Raw genomic sequence first — 16,288 nt, forward strand, 5'->3', positions numbered from 1 at the left:
TTTCACAAGAATATGTGCCTACATGGTAATAAATATTGGTGTGTACTGAGTGCGGCTGAGTATGTGTGTGCAATATTTACAACATGTACATGAGGCTAAACAATATACATAGGAAGGTGTCAGGTGCAACATAGCAACGAGGTTGTACCACAAACAAAACAAGTGAAATAATCAAATATCGAAAGAGAACTCCTGGAACAACAAAAAGAGAAACATGTTAACATTGTTGCACAACAATTCAGTGAGTCCAATGTGCAAACAGGCTCATAAGTCCAGCCTAGTAGGTGGGTGACGAATTTGGGTTGACCGCCTCAAGGGTGGGTCAGGATCCACCGGCTGAGGAATGGGCCTGGCCATGGGCGATAGAGGAATAGGCAGAGTGGCAGGAAGCTCTATGAAGTCGACATCAGGGACAACAGGAGGGCGTGGCACCGGTGCATGATCACGTAGCGAGCGTGGAAGCAGCCGAAGGGCCCGCCGATTACACCGGCGAATGGAGCCATCAGGCATGCGAACCAGGAACGAGCGGGGAGCCGCGCGGCGGAGAACCTCGGCAGTTGCCGACCAGTCACCCTCTGGTAGGTGTATGCGGATGTTGTCTCCAGGCGCCAGGGCAGGAAGATCAGTTGCCCGAGTGTCATGTGCCACCTTCTGCTGAGCACGCTGCTGTCGCATCCTTTGCAGTACTGGAGCATGGTCGGGTTTAGGAACATGAATGGACGGCACAATGGTCCTGAGGGCACGACCCATCAACAGCTGGGCTGGTGAGAGGCCTGTGGACAGTGGGGCCGAGCGATAGGCCAGCAGGGCTAAACAGAAGTCAGATCCGGCATCAGCAGCCTTGCAGAGGAGCCGCTTCACAATATGGATGCCCTTTTCCGTCTTGCCATTGACTGGGGATGCAGAGGGCTGGATGTCACGTGGGTGAAGCCATATGAAGCGGCAAAAGAAGACCATTCTTGGCTCGCAAAACGGGGCCCATTGTCCGACATGACGGTAAGCGGAATGCCATGGTGAGCGAAGGTTTCTTTACATGCTCTGATTACAGCTGATGATGTCAAGTCGTGCAGGCGTATGACCTCCGGATAATTGGAAAAATAGTCAATTATGATGACGTAGTCCCTGCCGAGCGCATGATAAAGGTCCACACCCACCTTTGCCCAGGGGGACGTTACCAACTCATGTAGATCTCCAAATTTCTTTCTCTGTCAGTCTGGCCTCAATAAAAGTTGAGACGGATTCGCACGTAAACAGAAGTTATTTATTTAGCTTGCAAGCTTGAATCATCTTCCAGAAATGTAAGAGACATCCAGCTTCTTACATTCCAGAAAACGACTGAACTAAAAGACAAAGGGATCTCTGCAAAATCAATTCAAATGGTATCAAGTTTCACATACTCGACGGACATAGGTCAGCCTATGTCCCTCCTGACCTGTTCGATCTATTCTGATTGGCTCACTTCCAATCCCTTTCTCTGGCCCCTATCAATGAAGCATCACTCTCATAGACACACCTCTTCCTGCTTTTTCCATGCGGTCTCAAATTCCTTTGTCCCTAACTGCAAGAATCAAAGTGGCTTATTTCTACATTACATTAACTAGTAACTCTAAAGTAACTATTTTATATCACATTCGTCATTCCCTCCTTTTATCATTCCATGATAACCGAACTATCCAATCTATAGCTACGGTTCCTCATCTAAAAAGATCCGTCGCTGCATTTCCAATTCCTGTCTTAGCCCCCCTTCATCTGCTTCACCCTCATGGATTTTAACAGTTAAAATTTTTTTTCTCGGTGATTGGGGCGGTGATCTGATCCAGTGCACCCCGCATTCTACCCATCACACATTTAAGGATGGCCAGGCCCACAAAGATGCAGCCGATAGCTACCACTAGATACATGGCCATATTTATCAACCAGTCCTTCCATCCTCCAGATCCCCAGTTACCCCAAGAGTCAGGATCCTGCATCCCGTCCAAGTGATCCCGTATGCGATCCATAAATGTAGTAATGTTAGCGGTCAAGTCCTGAACACCCATGATCCACTTGCCCTGTACTATGGCGCATACCCCACCCTCACGGGCCAGAAGATAGTCAAGAGCATACCGGTTCTGCATTGCAAACAACCGTAGCTGAGACAACTCCTTAGTTATTGCCCCGAGGGCTCCCAAGGTTTCATTTCCCAAGATGGTAAGGCCGCAAATAAAATAATTCCGATCACTAACAGCCAAGGAAACCCCCACACCTCCCAGTGTCAATACGCTCAGAATGCCCCACCCGGCTGAGTGGCCCCGGTTGGGTGCGAGAACCTGAGGTTTTTTCCAGTTCTCGCAAAATTCAGCAGAGACTGCCCGGCGTGCTAACTGATTATGCAGGTTCCACGCCGAAGGGCAGGGGACTGTGGTAGGGACTAGAGTCCCAATAGCAATTCGGCGGAGAAATGGGGTGACAAAACGTTGGTCGCCGTACCATTAAATAAAAAGTAGTATCCTTGTTCCGTGTGGAGACTAGCATCACAATCAGCATATCGGTTGCGTAAGGACCTCCCAGTAGCCCAGTTTATCCAATTTTGAAATGCCCATTCGGGCCGCCCAGCAATGCAGAAAGCCCTATTCCCAACAGTGATATGAGAGACATTCGCCCAGCCACAAAGGAGCTGGAGGCCAGCGTTCAATGGAACGCAAGTGGTGTTATAACAAACGCATTGGCCAGACGCCTGGGTGATATGGCACCTCCTGTCCGTACAGGTGGGAAACAGACATGTTATATTTGTGTCCACCTCTACCAGCAAACAGCCGTACCCTTCACTGCTGAAGCAATTCTCGTACGACCGGGAATCCCTATTGGGAGTGAAGTGGCTAGGTATGTACGCCCTCCACCGTCGCAGCCTATCGTACTGTGAGTGGGGATTACCCCGAGGAAGGGGAAGGCAAATAGCCGGTGGTGCTGAATCCGGATCGTAAGGAAGAGTGACTTGCTCGGGCAATGGCTCGGAACGCTGACAATGAACCACCGTTTGGGGAGTGCCCCAAAGCGGTGAAACAGAAAATAACCTAGACACCGCTGCGGGGTTTGGGTAGCAGACAACCCGTCCCTGGCCATACAGACGGTGGTAAATCTGGTAGAAGAGATTCATACTACCCGGGTTTTCCTCAGTTTGGCCTTTAATTATCTTAAGTGCATCTCCCGGTAACCTACGTTCTAGCTGTACTTCCCTTCTCACACGCCCCGTCCTCTCTCTAGTCCCTTTCTCTTTCTCATGGTCTCTTCCTACACTCTTCTGACAGCCTGATGTTACCTTTATTGTACCACTTTTAACACATCCAAAATCAAATTTACATGTATTCCAAAAACAAGGCAATGTCCATATAATGTTCCCTTCCCATCGCCGGGACCGGTGCAGCTGCTTCATGACTCCCGCATTCTCCTTAACTTTGATGACCTTCCATGAGTCGATACCATGTCCTCGTATATGGGGGCAGCGAAGAACATCACCTTTGCATAGGTGATGTATCCTTGTAGATTGGTTGGGGCTACACAGATACATAATATTCCCCTTTTCCATGTCCATCGCCAATAACACGCCAAGCGAAGTGAGGCCAAATATCAGACAGACGATGCGTAGCCACTCCATCATGCTCCACACCTGTAAAATAGCACTGGAGAAGGGAGGCAGGTTAGTATCCGACCTTTTACAGTAGTGGAGATGGACTCAATTTACAGTGATGTAGGTGGACCCAAGCACTTCGCCCCTCCACTTTAACTGCTGTGGGGGTGGTAAGGAGAACTTGGAAGGGCCCGTCCCATCGCGGCTCCGACCCCTTCCTAGTCCAATTTTTGACCATGACATAACTACCGGGCTGGACTGAAAGTGAGCTAGGTACTGGGGCAATGGCTGGTGAGCCGCACGGACTGGGCCATGGAGTTCCTTGAGCACTTGCGTAAGGGCTAGAACATAGGTGGTCATTTCTTCAGTCATCTGATGAAACTGAACCCGTCTGGGAACCTGCAGGCTCCAAGGAATTCTAAGAGGCCTGCCATAAAGAATCTCGGCGGGAGAGAGCCGGGCTGGTCCCGCAGGTGTAACCTGCAGCTGGAAGAGGGCAACGGGGAGCAACTTAAGCCATGTCAGTCCCGTGTCTGCTCTTAAGTTAGCCAATTTAGTTTTGAGGGTCTGATTGTGTCTCTCAACCACCCCGGCTGCCTGCGGTCTGTAAGCACAGTGTAACTGCTGGCGTATGCCCAACTGGGAGCAAAACTCCTTGTTAATTTGTCCAATAAAATGAGGCCCATTATCAGAACTTAACTGAGCTGGTATACCGTACCGGGGAATGATTTCCCTCATCAAGACTTTAACCACAGTAGCAGCTTTACTATAGATAGTCGGATACGCCTCGACCCATCTGCTGAACACATCCACAATGACCAAAACATATTTGTAACATTGACACCTTTCCAACTCAATGTAATCCATTTGGAGCGTCTCAAAGGGACCACTGGGCAACGGGGTTTGCCCCTTCCCACAAGGGATACCTTTTCCGGTGTTATATTGCTGACAAATCAAACACCGATTACTGATACTTTGGGCCAACCCCTGCATTTTAGGGTGCCACCAAGTGTCCAGCAACAAATCACTAGTCCCTCGAGCCCCACAATGAGTTGCAAAGTGTACACATTCGATGACCCATAAAGCCAGTACATCAGACATACAAGTCTGATGTGCAGGCGTGGTCCATAAAGAGGAAACAGAATCATATGTACAACCTAACCGTTTCCACATTTGTTTATCACTCTCAGGAGCGTCCTCCTGTAACCTTATGACGTCTGGCATTGGCTTGTCAGAAGCAGACACATTCATAGTAGATCGTTTAGTCTGACTTAACATTTTAGGCACCATCACTTGCTGAATTTGTGCGGCTGTGCGCGCTGCACAATCTGCTCGTTCATTACCAACGTCAACTGGGGTTGTACCATTCGTGTGGGCAGCGCATTTAATAACGGAAATCTGCGCTGGCATAAGGAGGGCCTGCAGTAGGTCATTAACTAAACCCCGGTGGGATATTTGACCACACATAATCATGTCAGGTTGTTCTGACGAAATGTCACTCAAATCGCCCCTTATTGTGGTAGTTTCCTGAATCAAGGCTAAACAGTCGTGGCCAGGTGCGTCTTCATGGACAGGGGGACCACTAAGAAAACAGGCTGGATTGATAGTGGTACAGTGTTTAAATGTCAGACGTGGATTGTTCAAAAGGTATATCTCATACCTATTCTGACGAGCTTCGGTAAGATGCTGACCATTCGCCCCATATCCCTGGCATGGTACTGGTCATGGACCTGACGTGTAATATGAGGGCTTACCGAAGCTGACTGTGGCCATAAATGTGGTGATATTGTAACAAAATCGGCTGTACCTTCTTTTCCCGTGACTGTGGCTGTAACCTTGACTGGCCATTCGGTCTCAAGTAATGGCCGGTATTTGTCCTCCAACTCCCTGTTTCGTCCAGTTCTGTCATAGGCCAGGGTAACGTGATGGAGTGACTGTTCAATGTCTAACGTCCACCACTGGGGGGTGATAGAAATATAGCACTGTTGTCTCATCCTCCTCTTCGCTGATCCACCCACCCAAAGTCACTATATTGGAGCTCCTGCTGGTAAACTACCATTTCTGCCGCTTGTTGGGATCGCAGATCATCCTTTTTCATTACATACTCAGTCTTAACCTTTGTAACTGAGCCTCCTTCTTGGCCTACACCCTCCTTCCAGTAAAATCTGACTGCCCTTGCCATCTGGGAAGGGTCGTTCTCTGTCCAATTCATGTTATTACATTTCACAGCAGTAACCACAGAAGGTGGTAGGCAATGCATTAACATAGCACAGTATTGAGGGGAATTCTGACCATTTTGATACAGCAAATCGCCTGACTGCCCCCGGTAGATTTCATTAAAACGCCCCAGACATTCCTATGGCTCGTCAATCTTCCTAGGTTTTAGGTCTAAGATAACAGAAAGATTTATGGGCCTTTGAAATGTGCTATTCAACGCATTCAAGATCTGTGTCCTTCTTTTCTCTATTTGCTCTCTTTTTTTTTTTTAAACTTAAAAATGTTTGAAAATTCAAATTGAATTACTGCAACTTGCAAGCTTAGCTCTGATCTCAACTCAGAACTAAATTTACAATTTGCTTAACACAAACTTGTATAACATTTACAACTTAATTATTTCTTTATCTTAACAATTTTTCTTTTAACAAGTTTTTTTTCTGTTACATACACATAAGTATTAGCAAAATCAACTATCATCTCCAGATTGACACTTTTTAAAATGGTGTCCATGATCTTCTTTAAGTTTCTATTAATCTCCAGATAAAATGAGATAAACCTTATTTCAAGTAAGTAAAATTTAAGATTCTGGCAATTTCAATCAATTGCTTTCGAAAATAATAACTTTTATCAAAGAGGTGGAGAAACCCACTGGTTTCCTTTAATTAATTCAAAACGTAACTTTGCTGGTGTTCACTGACTCAAAGGAAAGGTATCCGATTACACTGCAGACTGGTGCTGTTATCTCAAGGCCTGAGTGAGAAGCACTGTCTGTTTTCAACTCCGCCTGCTGCTGTTAACCCTTTGAGAGACTTCTGCTTCAACCAATATGCAGCATTCCTCACAATCTCAACTAGACCTCGGAACTTTACAGTCCAAGGAGACAATTTTAGCTTAATCAACTATATATTTAAAACACTCACACATAGAGTTGAACCATCTTCAGATTTAAAAACAGTTATACTGGACTGAACCTTCATTAATTAAGTCACATTAGCCTCTGAACCCTGATAATAGACTGAACCTTCATTAATTAAGTCACATCAGCCTCTGAACCCCGATAATAGACTGAACCTTTATTATTTAAGTCCCATCAGCCTCTGAACCCTGATAATAGACTGAACCTTTATTATTTAAGTCCCATCAGCCTCTGAACCCCGATAATAGACTGAACCTTTATTATTTAAGTCCCATCAGCCTCTGAACCCCGATAATAGACTGAACCTTTATTATTTAAGTCCCATCAGCCTCTGAACCCCGATAATAGACTGAACCTTTATTATTTAAGTCCCATCAGCCTCTGAACCCTAACCCAAGCCGAAACAACAATATGAAATCCCATCAATTAAAGTGCTAATCCCCAGACTGACCTGTGATTTCGTCGAGGCGGTCTTTCTGTGCCAACCGCGAGTGACCAGACTAATCAGACGATAAGAAGAGGGGAACAATCAATGCTGGTCGTTTTCCATTTCTACATTGAGGGCCCTTTGTTCCCGTCCTCCTGTTCATAATCAGTCTAATTCTGATTTCGCAGTTGGATCAGGATCGCCCAGAGAAATCCCGGGTTTCGGCACCAAATGTAGATCTCCAAATTTCTTTCTCTGTCAGTCTGGCCTCAATAAAAGTTGAGACGGATTCGCACGTAAACAGAAGTTATTTATTTAGCTTGCAAGCTTGAATCATCTTACAGAAATGTAAGAGACATCCAGCTTCTTACATTCCAGAAAACGACTGAACTAAAAGACAAAGGGATCTCTGCAAAATCAATTCAAATGGTATCAAGTTTCACATACTCGACGGACATAGGTCAACCTTTGGCAGGTGGGGCAGTTGAGCACCATGTTGGCAATGTCGTCGTTGATGCCCGGCCAGTACACAGCTTCTTGGACCCTCTGCCTGCACTTTTCAACCCCGAGATGGCCTTTGTGCAATTGTTCGAGGACAAGCCTGTGCATGCTGTGTGGGATCACAATCCGGTCCAACTTTAGGAGGACACCATCAATGACGGCCAAGTCATCCCGGACATTGTAGAATTGTGGGCACAGCCCCTTGAGCCACCCTTCCGTCATGTGACGCATCACATGTTGTAGAAGGGGGTCAGCCGCAGTCTCACGGCGAATGTGGGCCAGACTTGCATCAGTAGCTGGCAGATTGGCCGATGTGAAGGCTACATGTGCTTCGACCTGACAGACAAACCCCCCCGATTCGGGCAGTGTGCTCACTGCTCTGGACAGGGCATCCGCGATGATGAGGTCCTTTCCCGGGGTGTAGACCAGTTGGAAGTCGTACCTCTGGAGCTTGAGCAGAATGCGCTGGATGCGAGGGGTCATCTCATTGAGGTCCTTTTGTATGATGTCGACCAGGGGGCGATGGTCGGTCTCCACAGTGAACTGAGGAAGACCATACACATAGTCGTGGAATTTATCTATGCCGGTTAACAAACCCAGGCACTCCTTCTCAATCTGCGCATAGAGCTGTTCTGTGGGGGTCATGGCCTGCGAGGCATGGTTGACCGGGGCCCATGCTGCAGTGTTGTCCCGTTGCAGGAGTACCGCCCCAATGCCGGACTGGCTGGTATCAGTCGAGATCTTTGTATCTCGTGTAGTGTCGAAGAACGCCAATACCGGGGCGGTGGGGAGCTTGATCTTGAGCTCCTCCCATTCCTTCTGGTGTGCGGGAAGCCACTGGAACTCCATAGTCATAGATCATAGAATTTACAGTGCAGAAGGAGGCCATTTGGCCCATCGAGTCTGCACCGGCTCTTGGACAGAGCACCCTCCCCAAGGTCAACACCTCCACCCTATCCCCATAACCCAGTAACCCCATCCAACACTAGAGGTAATTTTGGACACTAAGGGCAATTTATCATGCCAATCCACCTAACATGCACATCTTTGGACTGTGGGAGGAAACCGGAGCACCCGGAGGAAACCCACGCACACACGGGGAGGATGTGCAGACTCCGCACAGACAGTGACCCAAGCCGGAATCGAACCTGGGACCCTGGAGCTGTGAAGCAATTGTGCTATCCACAATGCTACCGTGCTGCCCTAGTCTTCTGCACTAGGTGGCGAAGAGCCGTTGTGTGGGAGGCAAGGTTGGGAATAAACCTCCCCAGGAAGTTGACCATCCTGAGAAAGCGTAGCACTGCCTCCTTGTCTGCCGGCTGCGGCATGGCTGCAATAGCTGTCACTTTGTCTGCATCCGGACGCACCCCTGACCGGGATATGTGGTCCCCCAGCTCAGTTTGGCCAAAAGAACACTTGGCTCGGTTGAGGCGCAGGCCGTGTTCTCGTATCCGAGCAAAGACGCGCTGGAGACGACTGATGTGCTCCCGTGGTGTCGTGGACCAGATGATGACGTCGTCAACATAGAAGCGCACCCCTTCGATGCCCTCCATCATCTGTTCCATGATTCGATGAAACACCTCAGATGCCGAGATGATGCCAAACGGCATCCTATTGTAGCAGTATCTGCCAAAGGGAGTGTTGAAAGTACACAGCTTCCTGCTGGACTGATCCAGCTGAATCTGCCAAAAGCCCTTCGAGGCATCAAGCTTGGTAAAAAGTTTAGCCCGGGCCATTTCGCTCGTGATTTCTTCCCGTTTGGGTATGGGGTAGTGTTCCCTCATGATGTTATTGTTCAGGTCGTTCGGGTCGATGCAGATACAGAGTTCGCCAGAGGTCTTTTTTACGAACACCATGGAGCTGACCCATGGCGTAGGCTCCGTGACCCGGGAAAGCACTCCTTGGCCCTGCAGATCCTGCAGCTGCTGCTTGCGGCGGTCCTTGAATGGTGCTGGGACTCTACAAGGTGCGTGAATGACTGGGGTGGCATCCGGTTTGAGCCGTATTCTGTAAGTGTAGGGCAGCGTGCCCATGCCCTCGAAAACCTGCTGGTTGTGGGCGAGGAGTGAGTGGAGCTGTGCCCTAAAGTCTGCATCCGGGAAATCGGACGTGCTTTCTGGAGACAGAGTGTGTACCCACTGAACGAGGTGGAGGATCTTGCACGCCTGTGCGCCGAGCAGAGAGTCCTTCGAGGATCCAACTATCTCAAAAGACAGTGTGGCTGTGTATGAATTGTGTGCAACCTCGAGCTGGCAAGACTCCATGGTCGGGATAACATGACCGTTGTAATCAACCAACTGGCAGCGGGATGGCCAAATCGGTAGTTTGACCTTCAAGGTGTAGAAGGCTGACCATGCACAGAGATTGGCGGAGGCACCAGTGTCTAAACGGAATGTGATTGGTGATTGGTTGACCGTTAGGGTGGCACACCATTCATCGCCCGGATTAACGCTGTGCACTGGCATCGGCTGGTGGGTCCTACTTGGGGACATCCAATTTCTGTCTATTACCGCAACGCGGAAGGCTTCCCGGTCGTCGGTATCACCAGTCTGTACGTCGTCAGGGTATGACTCGGTGTATGGAGGCTGAATGGCCCGCACATTCCTGTGAGGCTGGTGGAATTGCGGAGCATTGGCAGGTTCAGCTGTTCGACAGCAGGCAGCGTAGTGGCCCATCTTGCCACAGCGGAGGCATTGTCGGGTTTTGGCTGGACATTGCCACTTTAAGTGTGCGGATCCACAGTTGCCGCACGTCGTGACATCATGGCGTTCATTGCGCCACCACGCATGCGCAGTCCGGTCCTGCGTAGAGCGCGCCTGCGCATCACGTCCTTCTGCGCCGACATCCCCTCTTTTGGCGCGTACAAGCGCGGGAGGCCTCGGAAAGCGCGCACAACGGCCACCCTCGTCCGGGCCGCGGGCCGGGAGGTACTTGATCAACTGGACCCGCTCGGCCTCGTAGGACCCCTGCCGTGCCGATTCGGCCGCCTGGAATTGGGAGTACCGGCTGGTCGCGTTTTCGTGGAGGATGCAGGTTTCGATGGCGGTGGCTAGGGTGAGGCTCTTTATTTTGAGGAGCTGCTGTCGTAGGGTGTCCAAGGTGACCCCAAAAACTATCTGGTCCCGAACCATGGAATCGGAGGTGGCCTCATAGCCGCAGGACTGCGCGAAGATACGGAGGTGTGTCAAAAAGGATTGAAAAGGCTCATCCTTACCCTGCAGGCGCTGCTGGAAGAGGTACCTCTCGAAGCTCTCATTCACTTTGACGCTGAAGTGTTGCTCATGTTTTAGAAGGACTGTCTTGTACTTTGTCTTGCCCTCGCCTTCCGCGAATGCCAGGGAGTTGTAGATGTGGATGGCGTGTTGCCCTGCCGTGGAGAGGAGGGGGGCGATCTACCTGGTGTCCGATGCATTCTTCCTGTCTGTGACTACTAGGAAGAGCTGGAAGCGCTGTTTAAACAGCTTCCAGTTGACACCGAGATTTCCAGCGATTTGGCGCGGCTGCGGTGGGCTGATGGTGTCCATGGCACAGGATGGCAGATCTCTGAAGATGTTCAGGTAGGTTTCACAGTTGCTGGCGCGTTTCCAAGCCTGGTATCATGTCGTGTTGGGTGTTCCGATGTACAAACGAACCAACACGGTTGTAGATTGTACAACTCTGTTTTATTATTCAGTAATAACAACTGTTAACTTCTGGCTGTGGTTCGTACTTCACCAGTTAACCTGTGGACCCAGCCCTAGCACTATCTTAGAGAGGCACTCAGCACATGGTGTATGTCTGAGTGTCACGCTGTGAGCTCTGTGCTCTGAGCTATCTCCTGGTGGAATGAGCAGGAACTGCGGTGTTCCCTGTTTTATAGTGCGTGTGCTCTCACTGGTGATTGGCTGTGATGTTGCGTGTGTGTTGATTGGTCCGTCGACCTGTCCATCAGTGTGTGTGTGTGTGATTGCAGCATGATATGTTAATATGGATATCATGACACTTTCCAGATCCCTTCATTTCCTCTCATCTGTTTAAAGCCACAAACAGAAAGGTGCAGTTTTCTCCTGGAGTTTGAGACAAATCAGTTTTCAAAATGATGCAGAGTTTCAGCCAATGGTTGGTTGGAGGATCAGCTCGGTCCTCCAGTCCCACCCCCTCTTCCTATTGGTCTGGAGATGCTGTCAATCACTCCCCGGGGCATGGTGAGCTGGAGCATGCGGAGTATTGAGAGTAACTCCGATCAGAAGTTTGGGGGACCTGTTCGTTGATGGGACGTTTGCGAGCTTAGGGGCGCTGGAGGAGACGTTTGGGCTACCCCCGGGAAATGCTTTCAGGTACATGCAGGTGAGGGCGTTTGTGAAGCGGCAGGTGAGGGAATTTCCGCTACTCCCGGCACAGGGGGTTCAAGATAGGGTGATATCGGGCGTATGGGTTGGAGAGGTCAAGGTGTCGGCGATATACGAGGAGATGAAAGAGGAGGAGGCTTTGGTAGAGGAGCTGAAGGGTAAATGGGAGGAGGAGTTGGGGGAGGAGATTGAGGAGGGGCTATGGGCTGATGCCCTAAGTAGGGTTAAGTCCTCTTCCTCGTGTGCCAGGCTTAGCCTGATACATTTTAAGGTGGTTCATCGAGCGCATATGACGGGGGCGAGGCTGAGTAGGTTCTTTGGGGTGGAGGACAGATGTGAGAGGTGCTCAGGAAGTCCGGCGAACCATGTCCATATGTCTTGGTCATGCCCGGCACTGGAGTGGTTCTGGAGGGGAGTTGCGGGAACAGTATCTAAGGTGGTGAAAGTCCGGGTCAAGCCAAGCTGGGGGCTAGCACTATTTGGAGTGGTAGACGAACCGGGAGTGCAGGAGGCGAAAGAGGCCGGCATTCTGGCCTTTGCGTCCCTAGTAGACCGGCGAAGGATCTTGTTAATGTGGAAGGAGGCAAAGCCCCCCAGCCTGGAGGCCTGGATAAATGATATGGCTGGGTTTATCAAGTTGGGGAGGATAAAGTTTGCCTTGAGAGGGTCTGCGCAGGGGTTCTACAAGCGTTGGCAACCGTTCCTAGACCATCTCGCGGAGCGTTTGATGAAGGTCGGGCAGCAGCAGCAGCAGCCCGGGGGGGTGTTCATCATTCGTGGGGTGGGGAGGGGGGTTTCTTTGGGGGGTATTTGAGCAAGAAAACACATGAATGATCCGGAAACTGACATGTACGGGATGAATCCAATGTACAAAATTCTGTATCTTATTGACTTGCCATGTTCATGTCTTGCCACGCGAGTTCTCTTTCTTTTTTTTGTTACGGGGGGGTTTGTTTGTAAGGTGGAAAATATTGTTGAAAAATTCTTAATAAAAACATATTTTTTAAAAAAAGAGTCGGTTCAGGCGATTGTTTGGAAATTCTCAACTGGTCAGATACCACCGGGTAAGTCGGGAGGGAGGGATGACATTTGACGGCAAAAGTTGCTCCGGCGAAAGGTGCTTGGGCTTTTATCCCAGAAAGGCCCAGATAAAGCGCCGCATGAGGCTCTACCCCGCCTCCCATTCACTCTGATTGGTTGGAGGACCACCTGCTCTAGTTCGGTCCTCCAGCTACGCCTCCTCTTCCTGTAGCTCCAAACCTGCCGTCAATCAGTCCCCGGGCATTGTGAGCTGGAGCAAACCCTTCACAATTATTGTCAGCTCCCTGGTTTGCAGTTGCGGAGCTTCTCCCTCCCTCCCGGGAACAGGCCCAGGTTAATGGGCACCATCCTGCTTCAGACACTGGAGGATGGTTCACATCAGAGGATGGGGGAGGGGCACAAGAAATGAGAGCTTACACTTTTTACTCAAATCAATGAGGACTCTGATCTCTGGCAAGGAAGGAAACCCTGGCAGGTGGGCGGGGAGGGTTCACAAACACCCGCTGGAGGCCCCAAACCCCCAATAAGAACTATTGATTTTATTGTCAGTCTGCAGACAGGAGCTGGAGAACTGAACCCAGGCAGAGGAGAGGGAGGGAGAAAACTGGGAGTGGAGGAAAGAAATGGTGCAGATGGGTTTGGATTTCAGCCCAGGAAGGAGGGAGGGAGAGTGTGTGGGACGGGAATTGACAGCTTTGGGGGAACAGGAGAGGAAAAAATGTTCCAGAGAAACTAGCATTGTCTCTTTGAGAATTTCTATCCTGGACTGACATTGATGACTTTTGTAAACTCCTTTTACTAGGGGTTAGAAATGGAGAATTTGCCCACAACAAACTGAATCCAAGCTGAAGAGACAAAAGGACATTCGCACAATAGGAATCATGAAGCAGCAATTGGACATTCAGCCCCGTGAGCCTGTTCCAGCATTTAATAACATCACGGCTGATCTGATAGTGACCTCAAATCTGCATCTTACCTACATCTGATAGACCTGTCGATACCCATGGAGAAACCGTGGAAATGTGGGGACTGTGGGATGGGATTCAATTACCCGTCTGAATTGGAAACTCATCAACGTAGTCACACTGGGGAAAGGCCATTCACCTGCTCCACGTGTGGGAAGGGATTCACTCGGTCATCATACCTTATCATACACCAGCATGTTTACAGTGGTGAGAGGCCTTTCACCTGTCTGGAATGTGAAAAGGGATTTAATACTTTATCAAAACTCCTAACTCACCACCAGGTCCACTCTGACCACAGACCATTTAAATGTGCTGACTGTGAAAAGAACTTTAAAAGCAGAAATAATTTACTGTTACATCAACGCACTCACACTGGGGAGAGGCCATTCACCTGCGCCATTTGTGGGAAAGGATTCACTCAGTCATCGAGCCTCCGGACACACCAACGTGTTCACACTGATCAGAGATCTTTTAATTGTTCTGAGTTTGAGAAGAGCTTTAAAAGTAAAAATTATTTATTGATACATCAACGCACTCACACTGAGGAGAGGCCGTTCACCTGCTCCATGTGTGGGAAGAGATTCACTTGTGCATCGAACCTCCAGACACACCAATTTGTTCACACTGATCAGAGACCTTTTAATTGTTCTGAATGTGTGAAAACATTTAAAAGTATAAGGGACCTTCTGAAACACCAACGCATTCACACCGGAGAGAGGCCATTCACCTGTTCCGATTGTGGGAAGGGATTCACCTGATTAGCCCACCTTCTGAGACATCGAGTTCACACTGGGGAGAGACCGTTCTCCTGCCGTGTGTGTAGGCAGCAATTCATTGATTCATCCGACCTTCTGGTACTCCAGCGAGTTCACACTGGACAGAGACCGTACACTTGCCCCGTGTGTGACAAGAAATTCACTCAGTCATCCCACCTTACAACACACCAACTTATCAAATTGATCAGAGACCTTTCAAATGCTCTGATTGCGAGAAGGGATTTAAAAGTAAATGGAATCTGCTGACACATGGTTCACAGTGGGGAGAGGCCGTACACCTGCTGTGTGCGTGGGAGGGGATTCGCTCAGTCAAACAACCTGCTGAGACATCAGCAAGTTCACAGGCGACAACAGGGGATGGATTCTGCTGTTATTGCTGCTGTGAATCACATCCAGGATTGAATGATGTCTGGATGCCTGTTTCCAGTGGGGCTTCACAGTTTTCTGGTACAACAATTGTATGTATTGTTGACATTTAGGGAGAAAGCCGTGGACAGCAGGATGATATCAATGGACTGGTCGCATGGGCAGAACCATTACAAATGGAATTCAATCTTTAAAATTTTTTTTTAAGAGCATCCAATTTTTTTCCAATTAAGCGGCAATTTAGCGTGGCCAATCCACCTACCCTGCACATCTTGTAACTTGGGGTGAGACCCACGCAGACGTGGGGAGAATGTGCAAACTCCACATGGACAGTGACCCAGGGCTAGCATCAAACCTGGGACCTCAGCGCCATGAGACAGCAGTGCTAACCACTGCACCACCCTGCCACCCCGGAATTCAATTTAATAATAATCTTTATTGTTGTCATAAGTAGGCTTACATTAACACTGCAATGAGGCGACTGTGAAAATCCCTTAGTCGCCACATTCCGGCGCCTGTTCAGGTACACAGAGTTCAGAATGTTCAATTCACCGAAAAAGCATGTCTTTCAGGAATTGTGGGAGGAAACCGTAGCATGCGGAGGAAACCCAGGCAGCCATGGAGAGAATGTGCAGACTCCGCACAGACCAGTGACCAAACCTGGGAATCAAACCTGGGACCCTGACGCTGTGAACAGTGTTAACCGCTGTGCTACAAACAGTGAGAGATAATGAATTTCAGAGGGAAAACAAGACAAGGAAATGAACTATAAATAGAACGATACTGAGAATGTCGAGCAACAGGGAGGTATTGGTGTCCCTATCCACAGGTAGCTGGACAGATCGATCAGGCAGCCAAGAATCCTTTCTTGGATGAGGCCTGGAATATAAGAGCAAGGAGACTATGCGAGAAGCGTTCTGGTCACTGTATTAATGAACTATAAGTCATGATTCATTAATTAGTATAAACCTGAACTCAATTTGATCATTTATATAATTGCAGTCAGTGTTCTGTTGATCAAATCGTGAGGATAAAGTTGAAGCTGAATGACAAGCGATTGTAACAGTGAAAAAGTCTGAATTCTTCAGGAAGTTAAAATCCGAGCTGTTTCGGTAACAAGAATGAAGAAAATCATTTCAGTTAA

At 49.0% G+C, this 16,288-nt stretch overlaps 1 protein-coding gene across 1 annotated transcript in view; it reads right to left on the reverse strand.

The window, feature by feature from the left end:
• Positions 1-1,387: 1,387 nt before the first annotated feature.
• The window catches only part of LOC140419119 (uncharacterized), a 439,103-nt gene continuing 424,202 nt past the window's right edge, over positions 1,388-16,288 (reverse strand). Inside the window, exon 2 of the mRNA XM_072502881.1 lies at positions 1,388-3,659. Within this exon, the coding sequence (XP_072358982.1) occupies positions 2,411-3,659 (1,249 nt within the window). The 3' untranslated portion in view covers positions 1,388-2,410. The remainder of the gene's footprint in view (positions 3,660-16,288) is intronic.

This window comes from Scyliorhinus torazame, chromosome 5 (assembly GCF_047496885.1).
Source record: "Scyliorhinus torazame isolate Kashiwa2021f chromosome 5, sScyTor2.1, whole genome shotgun sequence".
NCBI lineage: Eukaryota > Metazoa > Chordata > Chondrichthyes > Carcharhiniformes > Scyliorhinidae > Scyliorhinus > Scyliorhinus torazame.